The sequence below is a fragment of the Neodiprion virginianus genome, chromosome 4 (assembly GCF_021901495.1).
Source record: "Neodiprion virginianus isolate iyNeoVirg1 chromosome 4, iyNeoVirg1.1, whole genome shotgun sequence".
Taxonomy (NCBI): domain Eukaryota; kingdom Metazoa; phylum Arthropoda; class Insecta; order Hymenoptera; family Diprionidae; genus Neodiprion; species Neodiprion virginianus.
In genome coordinates, this window is record NC_060880.1 from 39,338,906 (window position 1) to 39,366,428 (window position 27,523).

At 38.7% G+C, this 27,523-nt stretch overlaps 1 protein-coding gene across 5 annotated transcripts in view; it reads left to right on the forward strand.

Moving 5' to 3' along the window:
- The first annotated feature begins 707 nt into the window (after positions 1-707).
- The window catches only part of LOC124302320 (GATA-binding factor C-like), a 63,227-nt gene continuing 36,411 nt past the window's right edge, over positions 708-27,523 (forward strand). Inside the window, exons 1-4 of one of the 5 annotated variants that reach the window (XM_046758363.1) lie at positions 708-1,805; positions 12,540-13,274; positions 21,692-22,720; positions 26,658-26,836. In XM_046758363.1, coding sequence (XP_046614319.1) covers positions 13,073-13,274; positions 21,692-22,720; positions 26,658-26,836 — 1,410 coding nt within the window. In that variant the 5' untranslated portion in view covers positions 708-1,805; positions 12,540-13,072. Of the gene's footprint in view, positions 1,806-8,543; positions 8,671-12,539; positions 13,275-21,691; positions 22,721-26,657; positions 26,837-27,523 lie in introns of those variants that run through there. The other 4 variants (XM_046758366.1, XM_046758367.1, XM_046758368.1 and 1 more) reach the window with 4 other exon arrangements.

Genomic DNA, 27,523 nt, shown 5'->3' on the forward strand with positions numbered 1-27,523 from the left:
AAGTAATGATCATATTTCTTACGTATTTCGAACGACCGAAGAACAGTAACGCGGCAAATACCATGGGCCCAATTTTCGCTGGCACGCAGGACGGAGTTTCGTCTCCTTCTCTCTGATATCCCGAGACCTTTGAAACATCATTGAGATAACCGTCTTGAAAATTCTTCGATGACGCAACTTCCGCAAGATTCTTTCGGCGATTCTTCGATCCGTACAAGCTCGTGGTTCGAACCAGTTACAAATTGGTCGAGTCACGCGTCTAGATAGACGGAAAATTCCATGCCTAAACGCTTGCATTCCAGTAAAAGTAGGATCCTGAGTCAATTGAACGTATTTTTGAGCGTACAAAACTCTCTCGTTCCTCTAATCCTACTTGTCAATTTTCGTGCCGGGTATTATTTTTCTTTCGACGGTTGTACGTTATACATCTAGTGTTATAATTCGTACAACACTCGGATCCAGCCCAGTTACCGGGCGAACAAAAGGAGGGGGGCTCGGTGCTTTTGTTTCGTCTCGAAGCTCACTTTTTAGCTCCGCTGCGGGACGCGCTGACAGGGGTGGTGGGGGGCATAAGTAACGCCCGCTTTGGGGGGGTGGGGCCCAGCCTCTGTAGGCGTCGCCAGAGCGGCCCGAACACGAGCGGAAACTTCCGAACGGTGGAAAGTGGGGAAGCTTACGAGCCGTGTTTTCTTTCGCCTTAGTTCCGCGCCGGATGCCACGATAGCCGCATCGACGAGTCGTGCGCGCGCGCGTTTCAAACTATATATATACGATATATCTCGATTCCGCTACGACCTGCGATATTATTCCACGTTAAAACGGCGGATTGAATCATATATATTATTTTATTCGATATCCCGCACGGGGAATACAGAGGGATTCAGTTTATAATATTGAAAATATATAAAAAAAAAAAAGGAAACGTCGCAACGAAATGTAAAAGGATGATCGCAAAAATTCTCATGTTACGTAAAGGTTGAGATTTAAAAATAATTGATAACAATTGAAGAAATATTTCGAACAAAAAAAAAAAAAAAAAAACACGGACTAGTAAATAAAATTATCACAGATCGTACATGTACATCGTCGATCAATCGCAGTGCGACGTTTTGATTATTAAAATGTAACGATCATCACGTTACCCACCCACATGTACGGCGTAAAAGATCATTACAAATCGCGGCCAAAGTGGTGGAACAATTTTACTGCCACGCGGTGCAACGCGTTGGACGTATAAAACAAGTTTAGGTGTGTGAAGTAAAAAAAAAGAAAGAAAAAAAAAAAAACAAAAACAAACCGTGCATAAAAAAAATCGTTTGCCGATAGATGACGCCTGCGATATAACGTACCCACGCATACGTACCATACGGGACTGTACAACAATAACAACAATAACAACAACAACAACAACAACAACAACAACAACAACAATAATAATAATAATAACAATAACTTATCGGACCAGGTACAACAACGATAATTAATGCGCGAATACGTGCCCACGTCACGATAAACGTACATCATATAAAAATGTGGTCGTGCATCGTCGGCGGGGAGAAAAGTGTGTGTAATAATAATATGTTGTGCAGGTGTGAAGTGTTTTGGTGCTAACGACAGTGATAACATTTGTACAAACTTGTTATCTCCCCCCCGACCCACCCACCCCCCCCGCCCCCTTAGACCGCCAATCTGTCTCTACTCCCCCTCCCCCATCGGCCGCCGAACTCTCTCCTCCCCCCTCCCCCCCCCCCCTGCCCCCCTAGCCGCGTTATCGCTGGATTGCTTCCTTCTTATTTCGAGATAAGGTAAGGAAGGGGTCGGATCAACCACTCATCCACTGTATTGTGCATCGCTCCGTATAGCCGTTTTATCTTCTTTTATACACGCACACACGCTCGCATATATTGGTTACAATATCGTTTATTATCGGGACGTATATGCCAATTTGTTTGTATATGAATACGTACGTGTGCAGCGTTATCTTTTTATTCACCCGATCAGATATATTATACATAATATAATAATGTTATATTGTTATATGGTTATCGAGATTTACGTACGAGGGCGGCAGCGTCGCGATTAATCGTATGTGTAGGTTTTAATTGTTTTAAACGTTACATAACGAGACTCGTTGTTCGGGGTGTAGTTTTACAGTGTATTAACTATTTCTAGGTCTGTATGAAATTCATTCGATATTCGTTCGGTTTAATCCTCACTTCGGCGTAGATTATTTCGCTACAGTCCAAGAGGTGAAATAATTGATTGCGATTTATATCGGATCAATTATTACACGCGGTGTAGGATTATATGTCGAAAAATTAAATAATCGATTCGCGCTTAGATCGTACGGTGTATAACAGACGATCGGGTGATAAAAAACTGTGCATACATGATAATATTGAGTTGTACCGCAGTCGGTTTGCACAGATCCGCGTGAAAGATCTTTTGGAATTATTACATCCGTTGTAAAATATTTATACATACGTATAATGCGTACATCGAGGGATGATGTAATTTCAACTTTGCAAGGGTACATTTTTAAAGCTCGTAGATTTTATAACGAACTGCGTTACAGAGAATCGAATCTTACAATTAGTCTCTTCGCATTGTATGAGAGAGAAAGAGAGAGAGAGGAATCGGCAGGTATATATTAAGCAACCTAGGCTTCGTAAGTTTACATGCCGACGGAACGTCGCTGCAGCGTGCAAATTGACCGGCCAAACTGGATAAGGTACCTTTCATACCCACACCCGTATACCTTGATATCGTAATTATACACCACTTATGTATACTTTGCGGAAAATCGTCTGTAAGGATATAGTTGATACTACGGGAATGTGCGATACGTTATGTATATACGTATAGAGGGAGAGAGATCGCGGTGGGTAATAATTGCAATTATTGAAAGTGCCTCCGAAGCGATTTACGAAATCAGTTTCAATTACCTGTTTCGCGATTATAATAATATATGTGTACAAACTAATTTTCCTGCAACGAGTTCCGTTACGCGCAGTGTCACGGCGCACCTGATATATCGGATGAAAAAGTATGAATTCGATCGAAGGAAGGATCTTCTTATTGCAATTTAAAATCTATCCGCCAATCGTGTCGTGTTCGGTATCGAATAGCGGAGATCGGGCGTTTGAAGATATGTATAAAAAAACAGGAATACAGATTATTGAATACAAGGCGATTCTTATCGCCGGTCGCGAAATGGAGCAAATAGAATCTACAACGTTACACGTTATTGCAATTAACAAACTTACGTACGTGTGTATATTACAGGCATAAAATTCACCGAACGACTTAATCGTGTAGGTATGGGAATGATACAAGAATGGTAGAAAAGAATACACGATACACAATATCGGTATTACGATGTAATAATTAAAGTCAGGTTCTCCCACCTCGACACGCATATTGCATTGGATTTCACGACACTGTATAACGTGTATAAAGTATAAATATACATGATGGAGTAAACAGCGATCCGTGAAACGTCTCGATCGAACAGGTGAAATAATTAGTTGCGATTTCGCGGATGCTGTAATACCTGATGTGTTACAAAATGATGAAAGAGACTGAACGCGATACGATAGATAAATAATTACCTATTCCGCATGTGCTTAAATATGTACAATATCTCATCAAACGAGCTGACGAAGTGCAGCGGTTATAAATATGCATCTGCGACACATATAATTGTAATAATCGAACGAAACTACGTTACAATCGTGTAACGAGATCTATAAGTTGGATAAGGTGATTTTTTTTTTTCACACGGAATCGTCGTAGAATCTCGAGACGGAATGTTGAATCATTAACAACCGGTTTTCACGCACATAGTAAAGATTTATATAATAATATATTTCAATATCGGTATAATCTGTCTTCACACTCTTATTGTCGTTACAAATTTTTATCTATAATACAATGAAAATACATTTTGTTGAATTATTCACAGTCATTAACTTCTTATTATTAGAATCGCAGTGTTCGTGTTATTGAAAAACTTTAATTTTTTTCTTTTTTTTTTTGTTCACTTCTTTCTAGTTTTCTTTTTATTTTTCTTCGTTTCACGGTGTTTGTCGTTTATTATACAGTTGGAACGAGTTTATTTCATTATATATATATATATATATATATATATATATGTATATGTAATTCCAAGTACTTCTTATCCTGTTCATACACGTCGTTTATGCTACTTGTATTATTTATCATTAGCTCGTTAAACGGCGATGTGTGACTACCGGGAATTAGATATATATATATATAACACATATGTATATTTAAAATCCGGAATCGCATATCTACAAGATTCCGCACAGCCGTAAATACGATGTGTGCATAAACTATTAATATCTGTATAAATTATTGTACTTGGCAATGATCAATCGATGATTTAGAGTTTTCCTGGACAGTTTTATACCCACGGGATATTACGTGCACACCGACACACACGCCTATGCATATATTCGTATAAATAGGCATTAACTAGTATAGTGCAGCTATAAATTATCAAGATCCAACATCGTTGCGTCAAGAGTTGCGTTAAATATCGCGTAGCAATGCCATCGCTCTTCGATGTTCTTGTTTTTTTTTTTTTTTTTTTTATAAATTCTTTTTTCATACCTCTCCTGCACATTTTATTATTCAATCTCGTTTCTCCCCCCCCCCCCCTTCCCTCACCGATATATCCCATACTACGCGTATTTACGGGGTTATTAATAGTCGAATGCGTGTGGTCGGCAACATTTCAAAATTTGTAATGTTCACGGTGATCGCCGGTTTTTTTTTTTTTTTTAAATTTTTTTCTCCTCTTTTCTTTCGTCAATTTTTTTTCTCACACATATTTTATCTATACTCAAGCTCCCGGATTCGCGATACGCGTACAGTAAGCTATTCTTTACACTCGGATTAAATTCTTTTATCAAATAACTGCAGTGTTATTGTACCAGCTGCAGATACGATAATGTAAAATATCAAATCAGCAATTTATCATGTATTTTACCGTTGAATTAACTTTTTTTTTTTATAACGTATCGACATACAACGATAAGCAAATGAAAAGTTTTTGTATATTTCTCATTCGTACAATTAATGATCTTGTTACATTTAAATCTGGTATTATGATCTTTTATCAAAATTGCGGTTCTTCTGTATATATGTGTATAAATTTTCGTTACTTTAATGTATTTATTATTATTGTTATTATTGACGATTGATAAAGAATCTTGCGTTGTATATCATACGTCGAATCTTAATTAATTTAATCACAATACATATAATAACTTTCACAGATATTTGTGCATTAATTAATTTCCATAGCTATTATGTATACGTCCGGTGATCGATCCTTTTTTTCTCCGTCTACCGGCGATTTTAGGTTATTCAACTTGCGCCTACATTCCGGGCCGAGTTTACGTTATGCAAGCTTTCGTCGCATGTCTATAATAAATTACATATCAGGTTATTACGTTACAATCATTGCCGTGACGCGGAATAAAAATGAGGAGGAGAGATTTGGTGTACATATCGGACTGTTCCCAGACGAAACAAGAAAAACTAAAAAAAAAAAAAAAACAAATATCATTTTGTCGAATTTTCAAGCTGCTCGTCAAATACGTTATCAGAGAAGGACACGAAATAATTGCTGTTTGAGATCGCTCGACTAAAAAAATGCCTATTTTTCAGAACGGTTCGCCTCGTTTTCGGACATTAAAATTTATCGCTTCGATGTATTGCTAAATGAATAAATACGTATGTGTATACGTTTGCAAGTGCAGCAATTAAGCAATAGGCGGTAATGAGTATTCAGACTGTCGGCGTCTTTACCAATGTAATTACGGTGTACGCCTAAACTAAAATCGCCGTCGGAACGAGGCGCCAAAGTTGTCTGGCCGCTCTTTCACGTGGGTATGGGTATAATTTAATGTGCCTACAACGTTTCGTCGTCCAATGCGCGATTTCACGGTGTCGCCTGCCGGAGAGGCGCCTCACGCCTGTAGCGACAATCGTACTTGGAAGTTATAAACTCGCCCGTGTAGCAGCTCTAAAGAACAATATCGGTAATACCTATTATCCTTGCTTATTTATACCTGACCGCTTAGTTAGTTACCTTGATTCTTCGTTTCGAGCGCCGCTCGTGATAGCCTCGAGGAAATTACCGACGGCCCTTCGGGGTGTCTGACAAGTTTGGATCCTGGCGCCTAACGGCGAATTCCGGCTACGATGTGTGGATGTATGGCAATGCCGAAAAGTTGATTGATCGTGCGTAAAGTTTACGGAAAAAGAATTGTCGAAGACGAGGGCGATGCAACTTTTTGCCAATCCCAAGTGCTTTTGTACCACTCGACTATTTTATCAGAGACTCTGGATAGTGAAAATTGTTAACGTTGAAAACGAAACGCATTATCATCGTTGAAGTGAAATTTTATAAACTAATTTCGATAGGGAGTCGGATTTTTAATATACGTAATTCAACGTTTTTTTTTTTTTTTTGTTTTCGGGGTTGTTAGTTTGATTTAATACTAATTATTTCGTATCTAATGTAAATTATTATCGTTGGAAGGAAATTGACTGAAAGAAATTGTGAAAATTGAAGATAAACGTGTTTTACATGAATTATAAATTTTTGGTGTAGCTGATTACGAATCTGATATCGGATTTAAAAAATTCAAAATGACGGGTTCAACACGACCGAGGAAAATTTCAAATTCTATCGAATCCGGAGAAAAAACTCTCTTTCGGAATCTGAAATCAGATTTTGAAAATTCGCTACCGCGAATCCAATCAGCGATACCGAAAATCCCCGCGCAGAGTTTTTTTTTACAGTATTCGATCAAATTTGAAATCTTGGTCCGCTATCTTTAATTTTTGAAATCTGCTTTCAGATTCGTAATCAGCTATCCCAAAAATCATAGAATACTACCTTGTTATAAAAGTTGACTCGGCACAATAATTGGTCAATGAGCTCAAGATTATAAACTGTCACTATTTATTTTATCGCGTTGTTGTCCAGTGTTTCAAAATTATGTGTATATATATATATATGTACACCTGTCAATTTTTGCGGTTTAACTGATACTGTTACGTTACAAAAAATGACAAAGCCTGTAATGTACGCGAGTAATTTGAAAATCGGGTCTAAATCGCAAACTGCAAAACATTCTCACTTGTAATATTACACGACGATCGTGTCCGCGATTTCCGATCGGCTACGAAATGAATCGACCGATTATAATTGAAGATAATCACGATCAGTGTGAACAAGTGTCTAAAAGAAATTAAAAGTTCATATAAATACCTGTAACGAAACCTTAGGGAAAAAATCATTGTTGCACAAATTAGGAATGTAACTTTCAACGAATTACGGTTGCAAGTTTCCCAGAATTTCAGAAAATATCTTGTTCACTGAGAGAAAATATTTAGTTCCGGTTACCGCTCACTCCTCAACTATTTTCATTCTTCTACCAGAATCGAGAAATATGGTTCAAAGTACAAAAGTTCTTACACTCTTCTGCCTTTTCCCCCTTTAAATATAACACAGTATACAAAAATCAGAATACGTATCTAATTGCGAAACGTGTTTCGAGCTGTCTATTTTCTTCCCGTAAAGTAACAAGACATCCAAAGTTTCGAAGATTTAGAAAAACGAAGCGAGCGTTTCGACTTTGATAAAAAAAAAAAGAAAAATCGCAGCACATCGTGCTTCATCATCGTCATTCTTCTTCTCTTCCTTCGACAACTGACGCGTATAATCGAACACCTTGGCGATGCGAAAGACGAACACGCGTGTGATGGGTAACCACACACACACACACGTAAATATACAGACGTATAAACGCTCCGCGGTTTGGGTAATCGATATCTTGAGATATGAGGTACTTGAAGGTAATTTTCCATCGCGATTGGGGATACTTACACATCGACGCATTGATCATTTTTACACGGTACAATAAACGGTTTATAGACGGGTTAATTTTTCCAAAACAGATCTCACGGAATTGTGTTGTAATTTTTTGGAAACGTATCAAAGTATGAAAATCACGCGTACACGATTCGTCAGTTTAATCTGTACACTTATTAATAATAATTAGTATATGTAACTGGTGGGCAATGACGTATGCGATAAATCGGGCCGTATAAGTGCCCGCGCGATATATTTACTCGGTCCGGCGGAGTTAATTTTTATCGCTAGGCGTAAGAATATTTTTTTATTTTTATTTTTTTTATTTTTTTTCTTCTTATTCACCCGTGCAGCGGGAGATTATAATACCCACATCGAATCTTGTATCGATAAGATAATGATTTATAAAACGAAATACGTGATCAAATCTATATCGTGGATACATGTAATATATATATATATATATATGCGTGTGTGTGCGTGCGTATGTATATAAAATATACACACACACGCACACACGCACATGTATATCGAAGGTTTGATGGAGGTGGAGTCGTAGGTTCGAAACTTAGATAAGAGGGTGCGTATAACGTCGAGCAGATCGGCTTCTACGTCAGGCCATTATTGATAAGGAGAAAAAGCCAAATGCTCGTTTCAAATCACTGATTTAATTTAGTTTTAATTCTCTTCCGGTATAAACTCGTCGGGTTATATACAGTTATTATACATAATCTAACATCGCGTGCCGATTATTTCACGTGAGTATTGTATATACGACACAACGCTATAATATATTACACATATGCGTGTACATACATACATACATATATACATACATAAATATATACATACATATATATATATATATGTATTTTCTCACATATGTTGTTACATACATCATCGTGTAATGTGCGTGATTTTGTACATGCACGTTCTGTCGATTCATCGATCCATCGATCCATCGATCCATCGATCATCCTCCTTCCCGTCGGAAGTTGAAAAGATTCGTGAAAATCTCAAAGTCGATTATATTCCTCTACGCGATATTTAGGTCGGCGGACATTGTGAAAATATATCATTATATTCAACTCGATGCAAATTTTTTTTTATACCACTTATACCAATTATTGATACATATATATATATGTATGTATATACGATTGTTATTTATGCGCTGTTTATATGGTAAAGTTGAAATTGCGGAAATCGCTTCGATTTTTCTGGTGACCCGATTTTTCATTTTATAAACACATACTTTCTCCTCTTTCCGTTTGAAATTTGGATATTTTTTATTCGAGTTTCTTTTCCTTTCTTTTTCTTTTTCTTTTTTGTTTCCAATACAGCCAACTTTGGAAAAGTTTTAACCGCTAGTCAGTGATAAGTGTGCGTGTGCGTGTGTGTGTGTATAAAATATGTAATAAAAGTGCAACATGACGCAGTTACGTTGTAATAGAATTAATGTAATATTTTACAAGCGTAAAATCCGTTCCGACAATTACCAACGTTTTTGATTTTACAATTCGTGTTATATCCGAGAGACGCAAAATTTTATCCGTCAAACACGACGAGACACTAGACTTTTTCCGTGACTTTTTTGATGTACAAAAAATTGACGAGAGAAAAAAAAAAAAAAAAAAGAAAGAAAAGTTTCGATCCTTTTTTTTTTTTTTTTGTTTTATTTTTTTATTTTTGCTCCGTTCCGTTTGCATTTACACGAAACAACGTGGTGTTTACGAATATCGGCTAATTGTAATCGAAAGCAGTGCTGCGGATAGATTCGTATCTTCCATGTCGGCGTAATTAGGCAAACCTAGGCACAGGTATATTACATATCTATTTTGATCGTTAGCGGTCTAGACCTAAGATTGTCATTCTGATTTCGCTAATTAGTTTTCTACCTAGGTACAAACCTAATACACCTTTTGCGGACTCGAGCCGTCGCCTCTGGTTCGCGATAATATCGTGGAAATAATAAATTTTGTCCCGCATCTTCCTAAACTTCGATATTTTGTAGTCGGTTGGAATACATCGGTTAAATATCCGCTTGAAAACGAACGGGGTTTTGCCAATTTTTTTTTTTTTTTCTAATTTTATTTTTCAATTCAAATTTACGCATTGGGGAAAGAATTGCAACAAAAAAAAAAAAGAAATAAAAAAAAAAGAAAATTCCGAGCAAAGACAGGGAGCGTATACGATTTGTTGGTAATTTTGCGAACAATAAAATTTGAGAGGCAAGTAAAACAAAAAAAAAAAAAAAAAAAAAGAAAAAAGAAAAAAACAAAGGCAATATTTTTTGCTTATCAAATTAATTAACTGCTGCTGGTTGTGTTTCGTGTTTCATAATCTTATCGCCGCTGAGCTGGTATATACACCGTTTCGTATATCTTATCTTTTATTGTTTTCAAGTATTTTATTTGCCCTAAACCGTGGCCCCGACGAGAGAGAGAGAGAGAGAGAGAGAGAGAGAGAGTCAAAACGAATTTTTGCAAGTCTCGATTACTCGGTGAACAATATTTAGTTAATTCTAGGCGGAAGATTAGTCGTCGCGTTTTATAGCAGCAAAACTGTGCTCCTATTTTATTTATTTTTTTTTTAAACTACACGTGTACACGTAATACAAATTTTCAGTGTTATAATAACGTGGTGAAATTTGACATTGTTAATTTTTTATTTTATTTTTTTCTTTTCAAATCATCCTTTTTTTGTGTTTTTCTATTTTTCTATTCATGGTATGTATACATGTGTAAGTATATACACATAAATATACTAAATCGAAGAAGATTTATAAGAATGAAATGAAAAGAATTAATTTCTATGTACAACTTATTTCAACGAAAAGAATAAATATCTAATATCGGATGATAGATTTAGAAAAAAAATTGCAGCTTATCGTGTATTTGACAGATATTCTATCAATTTTAGATATTATAGTTTACACGTTTTTCAAATCAAATATTCAAGCTACATGAAAATCGTTTAATTTTTATCTATCTCGTATAAGTATTATTAAATGCATATATATATATATTATATCTGGGCATGCATCTACGTTCAATATCGATTTAAGATTCGAAGCTTTGTCTTACTTATACTCTTTATCATCGTTACCGCGATGACCTTGCAAGCTGTATTATATATGCGTCCAAGTACGAAATTATATCGTCGATAAAGATATAATTTCAATCAGCCTTGTTGCTCCACCCGATTTCCACTCTTTTAAAACACTCTGATTTACCGTGAAAATATTTACTCGATTACAGGTATAATCACATAAATTCCGCAATTTCAGCTTATATTTATACAGAAATAAAAAAAAAACACGCACGAGTTTTTCTCTAACATAAGGTTAGCTTTTTTGGTGACGATAATAAAAATTAGCTGGAATCAAAAATGTTTCTATAATCGCAAGGCAGATGTAACATAGTTTTATAAATTTGAGGAAAATGAGTACACACGAACAGAAAAAAATTAAGCTTAGCCGAGTGAACAGAGAGAAAAACGAAACAAAATTGAAGAAAAAACAGAAAAAAAAACTACTTTCAATAAATAAACAAACAAGAGAAAATGTATCTATAAATCGATGTATGTAAGGATTAGTTTTCTCATTCTAAATATCGATTATAATATGCGTGCGTGTTTTTTTTTTCTTTTTTTTCCACCTACATTACATATACAGTGCAGGTGATGATGATGATTTAGATCTTGGGGGAGCAGAGTGATACGGACAATCATCGATCACTATAGAAGCTTATTTTCTCAGAGGAACCGATACTGGATCGGTAAATCTCGGTGCGGGCTAATATAGCTCTAGGTTGGCTTTGGTGCATGGCATGTGGGTTTATATCACGTGCATACACAGGTATGCACCCTGGGTTTCTTTCTTTCTTTCGTTTTTCTTTGTTTTCTTGTTTTTTTATTTTTGCTTTTTTTTTTTTTTATTTTTATTTACTCGGTAGCTACACAATCAATTAGGCCTCCAGCTTTCCCGTCGATACGATTGTGTGTTGGTTTTTACATCGTGAAACGTCGGACGGTTCTCGATAAAGAAGTCTCGCCTCCCTGTAACATTTCCGATTAATGGAACCGCATCCGTAATACGGTTATTCGATACATATATTATATACATATGTACGTATATACTTCGTTTGTAATCTAGCATTGGTAAATATTACAAGTAGAGAGAGAGAGAGAGAGAGAGAGAGAGAGAGAGAGAGATAGATAGATACGTATTAATAATATCAACCCTACGTGAATTATAGCGATAATAATCGTTATTCGTATTATTATACGAAGCGATGAATTTTATCGCCCGTATTTGTTTTGTTTTTTTTTTTTTTGTTTTTTAACAAACGCCTTTTCCATTTCATTGTTCACTGCACAGCTTGCGGACAATTTTCGAAAAAGACGCGAGACGTCGACCCTCGATTTTATTTTATTTTATTCATTCTTTCATCTATTCTCGCTTTATTTACTCATTTACAAATTGTCATTTTTTCCTTGTTGTTGTTGTTGTTATTATTGTTATTAAATCACAGTTTATACGCTATACATGTATGCATAAACTATCTATGAACAAAAAATTCGTCGAAAGAAACCAAATAACGCTGTATGCACATTTTTGTTTCAGATATAAAAAAAGTAAGGAAACTCGGGAGAGAAAATACGGATCGGATTAGATTCGCGTTTAACAAATACAGTCGGGTTCTATTTTTCGTTTCCTTTGTTTTCTTCCCCACACTCTGTCAGTGTGATATCCATATAATATCTTTCGTCTCGGTATACGGTAGAAAAAAAAAAAAAAAAAAGAAAAAAAAAATATTCTCTTCCCCGCATCTCCGTACTCCAGCCAAAGAATACAGAAAAAAAGTAAATAAAAAAATAAAATAAAAAAAAAAAAGAAAAAAAACAACAACAATCTTTCTCTCGTCTTCTATCACACTTCTGTATACGGACAAACGCACATATATATATATATATATATATAAATATATAAATATATACATACACACGTATATCTCTCTCTAATTTCACTTCAACTCGATCGGCGCAGTCGCGATCCAATATTCGCCGAGCTACTTGGAATACCGTCGTCCTGAGCAGCTCCAGTTCTCGATTCACCCCGAAAGTCGAGGGAGAAAAGCTACGAAAATTCTGGACATAATGGACATGAGCAGCGAGTCGAGCTCTACCCGATGGTACGAGCCGCCCAGGGGATCCCTCGAACCTCCGACCGGTTCCGGGTCGTTGGCTGCGGGTGGGGCCGGCGTCGCGACGCCCGACTACAGGGGATACTACCCCCATGCTGCACCGACGCCTCACCACTCGGCCGCCGCGCACGCCGCCGCCGCCCACTACGCCCACAGTGAGTACCCCGAGCAGAGTTGGCCATTTTTATTTATTTGTTTTTTCAAACATTTTTCACTGAGAGAAATTTTTTGTTCATACTAGAACAGTTTTTTTTCAACGATACCTGTTTTACGCAATTTCTATACTTAATGTAACAAACGAAATTTTTCTCGGTGTATATTTATGTGTTTTTTTTTTTTTTTTTTTTCTATAAATTTTAGCGTGAGCAAAAATTTTTAATTTCTTACTCTGCAACCTCATTTTGTAAATTGACAACTCTTTTGTACAACGGTAAACGTGTAGTGGATTCTTAACCGTTTTTAACAGTCTAGATCACGACGTTTCGAGGTCTAGATCGTCTTCCGACAGACTACTGTATGATCAATTTTTTGACAGGCGATATTCTTTGGAGAACGAATGAACGGATTTCGATTATTATTTTGGTCGCAATTGACGGATTTTTTTTTTTTTTTATTCAAACTTTGTCTCCAGAGTGATCGACGGAACGCGATGATTTTGGTCTGAATCGACGCAGTTTTTCTAAGCTTGGAAGCAAATCAATTTTGGATTTTATCTGTCAAGCGGTTTTTGACTTTTATTCGAATAAGACAATAGTGAAAAATCAAGAAATTTCTGTATTTGCTCATGTTTTTTTACGAGCTAGAAACACATCTTAGTTCTTAGGCTGAGTATATCAAAGTCACCAAAATTGACCCACAGTTATACATATATATATACGAATAACAAATGTGCACGGTTAGAAAAAAAATGTCCCGGCAAGTCCACTAAAATTTTTTGTGTTGGTTTAACCATTTTTCAATGTATTACTATGTGAAAAACAAAAAACAAAACGTACACTACAAATTAGATGTTGATATGAAAATTTACATGTCAAAATGAAAAAAAATGTGTTTCATATTCACTAACAGAAATGTAATAAATAACACAAACATAAAGCGGACCTGCTGGAACATATTATATATATATATATATTAAAATTTTTCCAACTGCGTTTTTTCTAAAAAGTGTAAGCCTAACGAACATTAAGGTGTATACCAACATGACATGTATATATATAGAGAAAAAAAATTGTATCGCGAACTATGCACGTCTTAATATCTGTAATATAACATCAGGCGTAAAGAGCAAACTGTAATAAGAAGGATGTAAGAGTTGATCGAAAGATATCATAACGAGAAGAATAAGAATGTATCAAGAATCACAAGAGAAGGAAGCTACGTGGAAAGAGAGAGAGATAGCGAGAGAGAGAGAGAGAGAAGGGGGGGGGGGGCGAAGGAATAAAAAAGGGCTTGAAGAGATAAAACAAGTCAACGGACGGTCAAAAAGCTGCGGTATATAAGGAGAACGAAACTTGATCCGGCCGGGCAGATCTTGGGGTCCCAGGAACGCGATATCCCTGATTCGTGCCGACGTGCGTGGATCATACTGCGGCCCTCTGTTGGCCCGAGATGCGTATTGGGGGGGGAAATAACATTCCTCTAATCGCACCACCACATCATTTCTTCCCCTGACTTACACTCGCGTTGGTTCGGTATAAATATTACAAACCGATATGTATATTTGGGTAAGCGTATAACTTGTAAGATAGATCCGGACTCGTGTAATCTACCGGCGAAAAAATTGTGTTACGGTTCCTCGTTCCAACAGCCGTGCGACTGCGTGACGATATTTTTAACTTGAGATTCGAAATTCATTATCGAAAACGCGGTGTGGACTTGACGAATTCATTTTCAAATCTGATAATGTTTTATACATGCGAAACTGTGGAGAATAGAGAATTTCATTCATGTTGTTTCCGACCTTCCTTCCTTCGGTTGGATCAGAAACAGTGTGGCAGTGATTCTAGAATCTTTAATGTTATACAGACTTTTCTCACTTGCATGAGTTTTATGACGAGGAGGATGTTCGAAGCTTTGGTGTAATACTTACAGATTCTATGGGAATATATGTATATGGACGTAGCTTTTTATACCCACTGTAGTCGCTTAGAGGTCGTTAATTCTTGAGGAACGTGTGACGCAGGATGGATTCTACAAGTTGTGGACCTGCCTGGATAACTTTTATCATAATGACCCTGTCGATACGTACTCAACATGCGGTTCATGATCGGCTACATTATATGCACGTAAAATATACACGCATTTAGGTATGAGGTATATTTGTAACTACTTATGTACTTGACCACATGATCGGTGACTTTCGACAAATACCGTAATAACCGTCTGTGGATCGATGATTAGAAATCTCTGTTAGACTCTCCGTCGTCCCGAGCATTATCGATATAGATTACTCTATGATAAAGACAACCTATTATACCTTTACCGATAGTTAGAAACTTGACGTGTATATACATACAAGGTACGAGCATACACACAGCGATAGAACTAAAAGTTAGAACTGAAAGTTAAACTTTAATGAATTTTCTTACTCGAGATATTATTACCGTCGTCATACTTTTGGAATTTTAAATTCTCCACCCTCGAATCAAACTCACTGATGATAATCTATCCCGCTGTTTCTAACGTAATATTATACCACTTTTATCAAACTAACTTTATCTGGTTTCGTAGTAGACATGTAATATAACGTAACATACAAAGTGTTTCTACAGCAATTCATTTTCGGAACTAACCAACCCAAGTGTCTACCAATGCGCGTGGATCCATTAATCCAACGAAACATCCATTCCAAGGATCACGACACAGACCCACGATAACAATGCCGCTTGCAGAAAAGCTTTGGGCTCTCCGTTGGTCTTCGATCTTGCCATGAGTTTGGCTTTCGCCTCGACCGAGGTGTCCGAAGAAGAAGCTGGTAGCTCTTTCAACGACCGGAACCCGGTTAGATCGGTTCTAGTCAAGCCAATGCCTATGGGTGGCATCCACGAGCCGATGGCAACACCTACCGAGATCCACCAGCTTGGGATACGTAGGCATCACGAGGAGGTTAGGTAGGAGCGAAGCGAACTGTATTACGTACCTTCCAGCCTACCTACCTACCTACCTACCTGGCTGCCGCGTGTCGCGTCTCTCGTCTCTCGGATCTCTCACGCACACAGGTATCAAACACCCGGAGGGATCCAGAAGAGACGCCATCTTGCGCGGAAACGCGGGCCAACGGAAGGCGGAGCCAAGTAAATGTTGCGACTGCTGCCGTCCCGGCATGCCTCGCTCTGCTGAACCCGTCCTGAGGCTCTACCTATCTGTCGCACGTCTTCTATGCCTCGGATCCGCGCTTCGCCTCGAACGATTTTCGTATCACGGGTTTCCAGGGATTGTCCGAGGTTCCTAACCGAGGCAACTTTTACAACTTCTTTCTCTGACTCTTATCCCTGGAATAGAAAAATGACCAGATTTTTAAGCCGCGATTGCGATGTTCGATGAAAATGTTCGGAGAAAATTCGTGGAAACGCTCTAAAAGAGTAGGAAAATAAAGATTCCCCTGGGCTTGAAGGTGAAATCGTGATTCTACATTTTATAACGTGCTGTCGAAGTTTGTTGATCGGGATTTGTCCGGGCTTCCACAACAAGGTTTCCTCCCCACCGGTTTCTGACTAGGGCCTGATCGGGTGTTGGTCGGATTTCCCCAAACACTCGTTACAAGACCATTGGAGCGTTCGGAATGCAGGGTTTCCTAATACAACTATTACGGTATTTCAAGAAGGTGGGGAAATTGTCAGCTCTCGTTGCACGCTAATTCGTTTTTTTTTTTTCTTTTCTTTTTCCATCGTGCCAGAAGTTGCCGCGTATACCAGACACGGGTTCAAGGCAGTTCACTCGGTCGAGACGAAGTGTATATAAAGTAAATGTAAACGTTGTCTATATAGGGCTATCTGAACACCTCGAACTGGTCGACGGACAGGCGCCAAACTGGGTAAATCATCGCGGAAGGAAAGGAGAGAAAAAGAAGGAAAAGAAACGAAAGCTGCAACTCGTAAATTGCCTTTTTTATTGTCGTCATAAATTACAGGTTAGACATTGTAATTCAACAGGATTCTTTATCGGGTGTCGTACGATAGTTGATTCCAATCTATTCATTCCTCTTCGCTGTATACTTTGAATTACACTTTAATTCTCTTCGCGGAAAAACGACGCTTACACACTCTTACTTATTTATTTATTCATTTACTCTTCTCTCTGCGTGAAGTTGATGCGTGCGTCGGGCATCACGCATAGATTCGCCATTCGGTTTAATTCAATTCAGACAACGTCAAAATTCGGTATTAAAATCGATTTCACACAGCTATTGTCGCGTTGCGTATATATCGCCACAAAAATCTCTCGCACGTGCTGCAATGATTGATGCAACGGATAAGAGACACAGGTATTAGTTGGAAGCGAATTTCTACACGAGAGAAGTATTTTATATATACCTACACGCGTATCGTCTATTATTCAGGATGAAACGAGCCACACAGTCTATTCAGTACGAGGTGCGAGAGCAATTATTTAAAGTAGCTCCTGGTCCTTTGATCTCTGCACTCCTGGTCAATACGCTTTCCGTGCGATCGCAAAGTGCGAGTAACCGATTATCGAAGACCCGTTGCAACGTTGATGCAGCAACAGTAACCGAAACACGGTCGAACGCGCATTTCTATTCACACAAACCGTGCAAAACCATCTGCTATAGAAGGGGGTGGGGAAGGATTGCCGGTACCTCTAGAAATCGCCATGTTATAGCTTTATTATACGATCTCGTTAAACTGAAAGGAAAAATCCCATGCATTCCCGGTGATCAGTAGCACCGCGATACAATTTGTAAATTCGATTTGTAAGATTTGTCAAAATAGTTGCGAAATTGATGGTAATCTCGTAAAGAAGCCTCAACGCCGCCATTTTGCCGCGTGATTTTCATGCGTTTCCAGGTACGATCCGTCGGTAAAGATAAGCCACGTGGCAAAAATATAGTACAGATAACGATAGCCGGGAGTTGGCCTATACATATGTATGTAACAACATATGTCTGCAAACAAAAACGTTGGGAATATTTTACTTATACATATATACTGTGTATACATGCTAGAAAAGAGGTGAAAAAGTAAAACATCAGTTTGTGCAAGTCGTTGGAATCAAATATAAGTAATTTCGAATACCGTTCGTTGAACGATGTATAAAAAAGTATAACGATTATCAGACTTTTTTCTGCGAAACGCGTACGGTGTATATTGTAACTTGATGTACAATGTAACCCATAGATTAACTCCGTTTACCATTTGAGCGAAACAAAACGACGAAAAAGTTTTGAAAATAATGGTCTGAAATGGCGGGTGAGGGGGGAACAACCGCTGCAGAGGCGTGTAAAACTGGACTGGTTTTCAAAAGAAATATTATTCACATTAAACGGTGCGGTGACCGGAGATAACGGATATGATGAATCGGGGTTGGTGCCTTATTTAGCAAATCCATGCGAAATTTCATGGTGGAATACGGCGCGAATGCGCATAATATGCGTATAACGCCCAAACTGTCCTCTCCGTAGGACACGTGTGTGTATTATAGAAGGGTGCGGTTTGAGCCTAAATTAATGTCCGTAATTCAGCGCCGTTGGTAAAACAGTCTTGTTATCAGCGTATGTCCTGAAGGTGGCCGCGTGCTGTACCAGCACAGACTGCTGTCGAGGAAGGAGGCAAGAAACGCAGTCGATATATCGATACGATGCTCAGCCAACTTCACCGCGTCCCAGCTAATACGAGCCGTGTGGATAACCTAATAATAATATGTTGCATTAACTACAAGCTAACGATTATTATATTCCATAGGTTGGGTTAATCCGACACAGCGATCTGCGCAGCGTCTGAAACTCGCTTGTATGCAGAGTGTCCGAAGATATATTTTAGCCGAGCTTGGTGCGAATCTGCAGGGTCAATATTTGTCTCGGCATGAAAGTTAAGAGCTTTTGGAAACTCCGCGGGGTGTTCCATGTACGCGGGGAGCACTGAAATTAAATCGCCAACGTTCGCATTGAAATTTAATGCGATTTTAACGACGCCATTGAAGGTGATCCTCTACTCCGCATCGAGTTCGCAATCAAACTAAGATTAACGGAAAAACTGTTCCACCCTTCCAAACGATCCCGGTTTCTGGTTCACTTCTATCTCCTTCTTTCTCTTTAGCAACGTGCTTCTCGTTCGAACCCAGTTTTCACCTACCGCTATTTAAAACTATTGCACCAGTTGTTTTGAGCTGACGAAATGATTTTGTCTCTTTGAAACCTTTGGTGTCTGTACGGTGTTTTCTTTCTTTTTTTTTTTTTGCAGAGATTGGAACGAAGATTAGAAATGACGATTTTCTCATCACATCGTTAAAATCCTGCAGGATGTTAGTGTGGGATCCCAATACGCCAGCATTGAATTGAAACGTAATAAGCCTCTGTGCAATTACTCTGTGTAGTTTACATATTTTTACGATTATCGGTACAACACATGCAGATCCGAGTCGAAATTTAACGCCTTCGTTAAGCTCTACGTAGGGTTTAAAGATGGTAAAGTAGGTTCTGTTTCAATGCAATATCAAACCCTAGTTTGACGCTAAAAATGTCCGAAATTTTCCGATTAACCAAGCTTATGCTGAAAGTAGGGTCTGTTTAGAACCTCCGTTAAACCTTGAGAGGTAAGGTTAAACCTGCTTGCCCGAAACCCTCCTTTAACGCTCGAAATCCTAACCCGATGATAAAGGTCCATGGATTCTGAGTGATTACCATTGAAATACAAAAAATACGATTAAAACGTACGAAATCAAATTAAAATCCCAACAAATAGGAATTGGCTTACACTGTATGAGTTCAATCGCATTTCCTCTATATTCAACCACTTGAAAGGGTTTTCGTATTCGTAATAACGTCGAATAAATACAGTTGAAATGCGATACTTCATTTTCGGGTGATATTGAAAAATAGGGTCTGGTATTTTAATTTTTAGGAGTTGAAGGTTCAACTTAGAATTTCTAGGGTCAGTTTCCTTCAAAGTAGGCTTATATAAACCTTGGTGGGGTGAAATGTAGGCGCTAAATTTCGACTCGGTTAGTCAAAGACGTCGAGACACGGTTTCCGTTGCGTCGCAGCTACGTGAAACTTTGACGAGGCATATATTCCACGATGATAATAATACGGAAAAAGTAAGGAATGACGAGGGGAAAAATAGACGATACCGTTATTAGTTCACCGTATACCTGCAGCAATACGTATACGCCGATAATAATCAGCTGCAGGTTATATTATCGTCGTCACTGCACGGTGTTGTAGCTAACTTTTCGGAGAGCCTTGGGCCCGGCTCTTGACTCGCGGTAGTTACGGTAACAGACCATTAGAGCTGGACGTAGGTACCAGCGTATATATTATTACATATTCCACGGGATGTGGGGACAGTTATGGCGTAGGTTATACAGTACGATGATTTGTGGCAGTGTATTATAGTTGTGATGGTACGCGACTGGCGACGTATTTGATTCTCGAAGAAGAAGAAGAAGAGGAAGAGACGGAAGACCAAAGTCTGCAGGAAGTCACTTCGAATTCTTCTCACGTACTTTTTAACTGCCTATAAGTACGCTGTTATCGATGAAATTCTCGGCAGAAAACTCGTAATCTGAATCTCGACTCGCCGAGCATCGTTGCACGATTAAATGACAACTTAAATAAAGATCGCTATCCATCGTATTCCCGTCGGTTTATTGCGGAAGATGTACTCGGATGTACACTCGATGAGTTATACACTCCAACTTCCAACTCTGATGTAGGTACCGACGTCCGGCACGCTTTCTCATGGGTACCTGCTCACGTGCTCTTTGAACCTGAAAAAGATCCCCCCGAAATTTCCCGTCATGGGGTTCTGAAATGTCCAGGATTTGGTAGGGAGTTGGAGTGGCGTCCTATGTCAACGCGTCCCTATTAATTCCCGATCGGGGCCAAGACGGCTATTAAACGGACTTCCGAAAAAATAGATTTTCAGACTTGGGTGAACTAAAGCGATAAAAGCAACGGTCGTTCGGCGCACAAGTGAGACCAAAGTCTCTCATTAGGTGCGTGAAATAGCTCGTGCGTGCAGAGTTCAACTAACCGAATGTAGCCTACGATGTATATCGCACTGTGGCGTTAAGAAGGTGGAAAATTGTTGTAAAGTTTCAATCCGTAACAAAAATATGGACTCGGAAAAAATGTAAATTGATGTCCTAATTCTTGAAACGTATTTTCGTATCTGAAAAGACCGAAAATCGAATTGAGGTTAGATGGAAGCATCGGTGGTTAGACGTAATACATGAATGTTGTTCCACATTACAGTGTTTGACGTTTCGTCAAAGTTTGATTACCTTCCTTAAAATTTCGGAATTGTAATTCCACCCCATCGAATTCATGTCCACATGGTGACATCCTCGCTGATGATCGTGTATTCCAGGTATAATAGATTTTTCTTGATTGCAGGCAGAATGTCGAGCGGCGGAGTGACGAACGGAGGTGGTAGCCAAGTGTGCAGACCGCACTTCCACAGTTCGGTACTTCACCCTTGGTTGTCGGGTTCGAGTGCGGACAGTAAACCATGGGGTTTTCCATCTACGACGGCGTCGACCGGAGCGACGTCGGGTTCGGGCGAAGACAAGCCCCAGAGTCCGTTGGGCTCGTCGCTACCGCCGACGTCGAGCAGCCTGACGAGTCACGGCGGAGCGGCTTCCGGTCACCACCTCTTCTCGTTCCCGCCAACGCCGCCGAAGGACGCGACGCCGGACAGCATAACGACGAGTACGACCTCGAGCTCCAACAACAACAACAACAACAACACCAGCAACAACAACAACAACAACAACTCGAGCTCCCTCGGACTCGGGGGCGGAAGCAGCGAGTACCAGGCGGCTGTTGCCCACGCCGCCGTTATGGGGGCGTTCATACACCACCAGGACGCCCTCGGCTCGACTTCCGGAAGTTCCTGCGACGTGAAGCCATCGGTGATGCTGGGTCACCACCACGGCGCCTCATCGCCACCCCATCAGCACAACGGATCGGGGAACTCCGGGCAGGTCCAGAAGCAGCGGGAAGGTAATAACCAATCTGCATCCGGGTCTGTCAATCAGGCTAACCAGCAGCAGACTGGTGCGGCCGGTGGTGTCAACCACCAGCAGCAGCAGCAACAGCAGCAGCAGCAACAGGATTACCAAAACCAGGGCGCTACCTCACCCCGGGACTCCTATTCCACATCCCATCATCCATCCGCACCGTCCCAGTACGATCCATCCGCTGCTTACAACATGTATCAACACCTTCAGTACTCCGGTCATCACTCCCACAATCCCCACAACGGGCCGACTATATTCTCGGGGAGTCATCATCCCACTACCGGCGTACCCGGAATTAGTCCCGATGCTAAACTTCTCGGTTCGCACGGGAACACGCCTAATTCACCCGGGTCGCAACAGCAACAGCAGCAAAAGCCAAGGAACAAATCCAGAACGTCCGCCGGTAAGCGGGACTCTATCAGAGATTTTTTATTTTTTACTTCTTCGTTGTTTATTATTATTATTATTATTTTTGTTATTGTTATTATTACCATCATCATGGGCTTTCATTCTTTTCTTCTTTCTTTCGTTTATTCCTTTTCATTTTCTATACGTAATACTCGTTTCTTCTTCCTTTTCGGGATTTACTTATACTGCCATATTGGTTTTTCTCTATTTCGTTTCTGGATATAATCGTGTTTGTCAGTTTTTGGTTTTATTTCTCTCTTCCTACCACTGTAGGACAAACATTTTTCACCTTCTCATAATAGTTTTGGGTATCGGTTTTATTATTTTCCTGTGTTGTATCGATTCTTTTTACTTCACTTTCATTGTTTTCCATTTTCATAAGCTTTCGGTGGCGGTCGATTTTTAACGCTTGCTGTCAATGGGTTTTTTTTTTTTTTTATCACAATTTATTCCGTATATTCTCAATTTTGAGTCCCATTACGATGTATTACATACATTTTGAAAAATAGTCAGAAAAACGATATTTTTTAGCTCACCCACAAGCGTACCGTCAATTTTATTATTATACTGTTATCATTACGATTATATTATTATTATTATTTATTTATTTATTTCAAGAGAAACATTATTTCATTCTCCGTTTATTCTCTTGCGTTACATTTCTTATTATCTTTGTTATTACATACATATTAATATATATATATATATATATACATACATATATATATATATGTATATGTATATATATATATTTATATGGAGGGCACACGACTTTGTATTTTGGCTCACTGGTTTTTTGAGTGGCACCCACGAACGCGCACGACACGATGAAGCACTTTTTTTGATGTGGTGTTGCTACAGTTTTTTCACAACGCAAATTTCAAACCGTATATTTATATACGTATTTGTATGTGTTTTTGTTTCACTTTTTTCGTTCTTCTAGTGGAAACGCAAAATTTTCTTCATCGTTAGAAATCGAATTTTTTCCGCGGCCGCGTTTATACACGAATAATACAGAATTTTACGCGACATAATAATTATAAAATTTTCTTACAAAGAATCTGCGAACCGTTAATTATAATCAAAAAATGAGATTTGAGGTATACAATTAGTAGAATCTTGATTTTTCTTCGTTTCGTATTAACTTTCTTTGAGTTACTCGGATTTCCGGAAGTATTAAAAGAGGGAAAAAAAAAAAAAAAAAAAAAAAAATAGTAATTGAAAAAAATGTGAAACGCGCGTGTATTGTGCGGTGTAGTAAAATGGGATACTAAGGAAGAGAAGAATAATAAGAAGATTACAAGACGAAGAAAAAATAACGCGTTAAAAATGCCGGATACCGCACAATTGCGGTAATCGTTCTATAGGTATATGTATACCTACACGTATACATCTCATACATATATATAAAAAAAAAATATATATATATATATTTTATACCTATGTATGAGATGTATACGTATATATATATATATAATATATATTGTAACTAGGCTGGCATTATACCTGACGCGGTAAAAATCGTATATTTCTAGGAACAATGGGATTGACTTCACGCCATGTAGAAGACCGCTAATTAAGTGACTTACAACACAAGTATATTGTAACTGCTTGAAGACCGCGCCACGTATCTAAGAAAGATCGAGGTAGTGCTGAAAAAGAAGGAAAACGAGAGATTAAAAAAAGTCAAAAAATGGGAACACAAAAAAAAATAAATAAATAAAATGAGAAAGAAATTTAACAATGCCGACGATTGTCACACTTCGAATATATATATATATATATATATATATATATATATATATATATATATATATATATATATATATATATATATATATATATATATATATATATATATATATATATACCTACCGTTTGAAAATCTACTTCTCAGAGGAAAGGATGTAGAATTGAAGATTTAGATCTTTAGCAAGATCGATTTCGAGGTATTCAGCGTTTGGCGATACATCGTAGGGGGTTAAAAATTGAATTTATAAATGAAAACGCGTAATCTCGGTATTAATTGTTTCTAATCGAGTATCGATTGTATAAAGGACAGGATGTGCACATAATCCAGACACTGAGACGCGTATAGTGGAAAATTGATATTAATTTTAAGGGGTTTACAGCATTCGGTGTTCCTCGTGAGTGAAGAATTCATGCAAAGATCGGGAAGTTACGCCAATTTCGGTTCACTCGCCGGTCGTCAGTGCGGGGAAAAAACGGCGTGGCAAATATTTTGCAATTTTATTATACTCATCTCGAGGAGAGAATTATTACATACATATTACGGCGAGGAACCCGTGCAGAAGTGTGTAAATTACACACGGCAGGAGCGGCGAGCAGCTCAGGGCGTTTTGAGAATTCCATAACGTCGTTCACGCGTACCTGTTACTTCTTCCTCTTCTTCTTCTTCTTCTTCTTCTTGTTCTTCTTCTTCTTCTTCTTCTTCTTCTTCTTCCTCTTCTTCTTCTTCCTCTTATTATTCATATTTTTTTTCTCTTCCTCTGTGGGAATTATTTTGACGCATTCGAGTTGTTAATGACTGGTAGGATAACTGTTATTTTTCACGCGTTACTATTTTAACGCCCTGCAGCTAGGTTGTACGATATATCAATGCGGCTCTTGTAGGGGTTCCTCCAACTGTCCGCCCATCTCATAAACGAAGAAGGTATACTCAATTATTCGAATCAACGATCGATAGTATGCTTTATACCCCTCCGTTGTACAACAGCCTCGCCTCCGTAATACCTCGCTCCGAAATACATAACTCGGTCAAAATTATAAGAACGATATTACGGCGCGGGTTAAAAACAATTAAAAAAAAAAAAAAGAAACCGTATAATATATGTAGGTATATACCTACAACGCGGAGTATAATATTAATCAAGATATCGATAGGAGGAGCTTTCAGACCCATTTTTCTTGCGCGTATGTTCGTTCGATATATTTCAAGCTACACTCGAAAATAGCTAGAATCGAATTGTTTAGCAGATAAATTTGATTGGATAGGGAATTGAGCCAAACTTGTGAAAAAAACGAAACGTGTTTATTTTTTATTTTTTCAATACACATGGATAGATTCGTGAAAAGATGATAATCTTGTCATCTTTAAAAAACCTTCCCGAGTTCCTTTCCGTTCCAGACCTTGACAATTTTTATACATATATATATATATACACACACACACACACACTTTACCTCATGTATAGTTTGAACGAGTCCGTTGATTCGCCCACAGGGTTATGACGGTATTTTGTCACGTAACCCTGCGACTACTAGCGCCTGTATAAATAAACATCACACCCATGTACTCCGAAATTTGAATCGCGGTGTTTGAGTACCTGCGCTAATCGTCAAATGATCCACCTACGCACCTCACCTGTCCCGCCATTTGTCTACGCCTAAGATGCCGCTTTGCTCTGGTGATCGCTTTTGGTATGTCTGTCTGCATGCTACTGGGACTGCTTTTTAACAATATTATAAAACAAGTAAGCTAGAGTGAAGAAAAAAAAAAAATAAAACAAGGGAGGTAGTCAGAGAGAGAGGGGAGAAAAAACACAGAATAACAATAAAATAACTGAGGCTTATACTGTAGAACACTTTGTCGTTTGATCGCAAATATTATAATATACGTATGTATAACAATTATACACCGATAAGTCAGAACACCGCTCTTGTAAAAAACAGTGAAGTTTGTTGGAAAATGTGCAAAAAAAAAAAAAAAAAGAATTCTGTTTTGTACAAAGCGTTTATATTCACTGCTCTCAGCACTTTCGTATAATCATCGTTGAGGACACTTGATTGGGCCTCTCTTGAAAGTTTGCGGGCAGCGAATGCTGGCGGGTGATATATAAAAAAAAAAAAAAGAAAAAACAAACGTAATAAATAAATAAAACAAAAGAAAGACCCCCATGACGATTAACCAGATCTTTTCTTTTCCCCGGCGTCGTTTCGACCAGAGGGTCGCGAGTGCGTCAACTGCGGGGCGACCTCAACTCCTCTTTGGCGACGGGACGGGACGGGACACTACCTGTGCAATGCCTGCGGTCTCTACTACAAGATGAACGGACAAAACCGGCCACTCATCAAGCCGAAACGCCGCCTGGTAAGTACCTAAGCCTAGATCCTTAGTCGGTAAGACTTTCTTGTCGGAAATTTGAGGGAAAAGTTAGCAAAAGGTTCGGTAAAAGCTTCAAGGATCGATAGTCACGCGCCAAGATCAGAGCTTTGGGAAACTTGGGTAAATTGAAACACTGGCTTTCGGTTGTACGAGAACTTTCCGAACCGCAGATATTATTAAGCCGTGCAGGATAACGTTCGGCACGTATACTTACTTGCGGGGATTCGAATGGAATTCGCTAACTGTGCACAAGGAACCCGATTCGCTCGATAGGTGCTGCGCCAAAGCGGGTAGAATTGCACCACGCGATGTTCGACCCTCCTTCTTATCCTCCCCCACTTCCTTCCTTTAAAACACAATCGGGAAAGTCGATATCACAGTTTTGGTAGCTGTTGAAAGGTGGTTACCAGAATTCAACTGGTACCGCAAACGCGCCCGACTTCACGTTTGCATTGACGGTGTGATCCACGAACTGTATCCCCTTCTGTGAAATGAGTTCCTTCTTCGTTGTAATTTCACGACTACTTCTACTGTACTGGTAAAGTCTGAAAAGCGATTAATAAACGCGACCGAAGAAGAGACGAATGGGACATGACATGCATTTCGCGTAACAGGGGTAAAGAACCGATTCGCGACCGGTTTATGCAACCATCAGTCAAGCTTGTATATCGA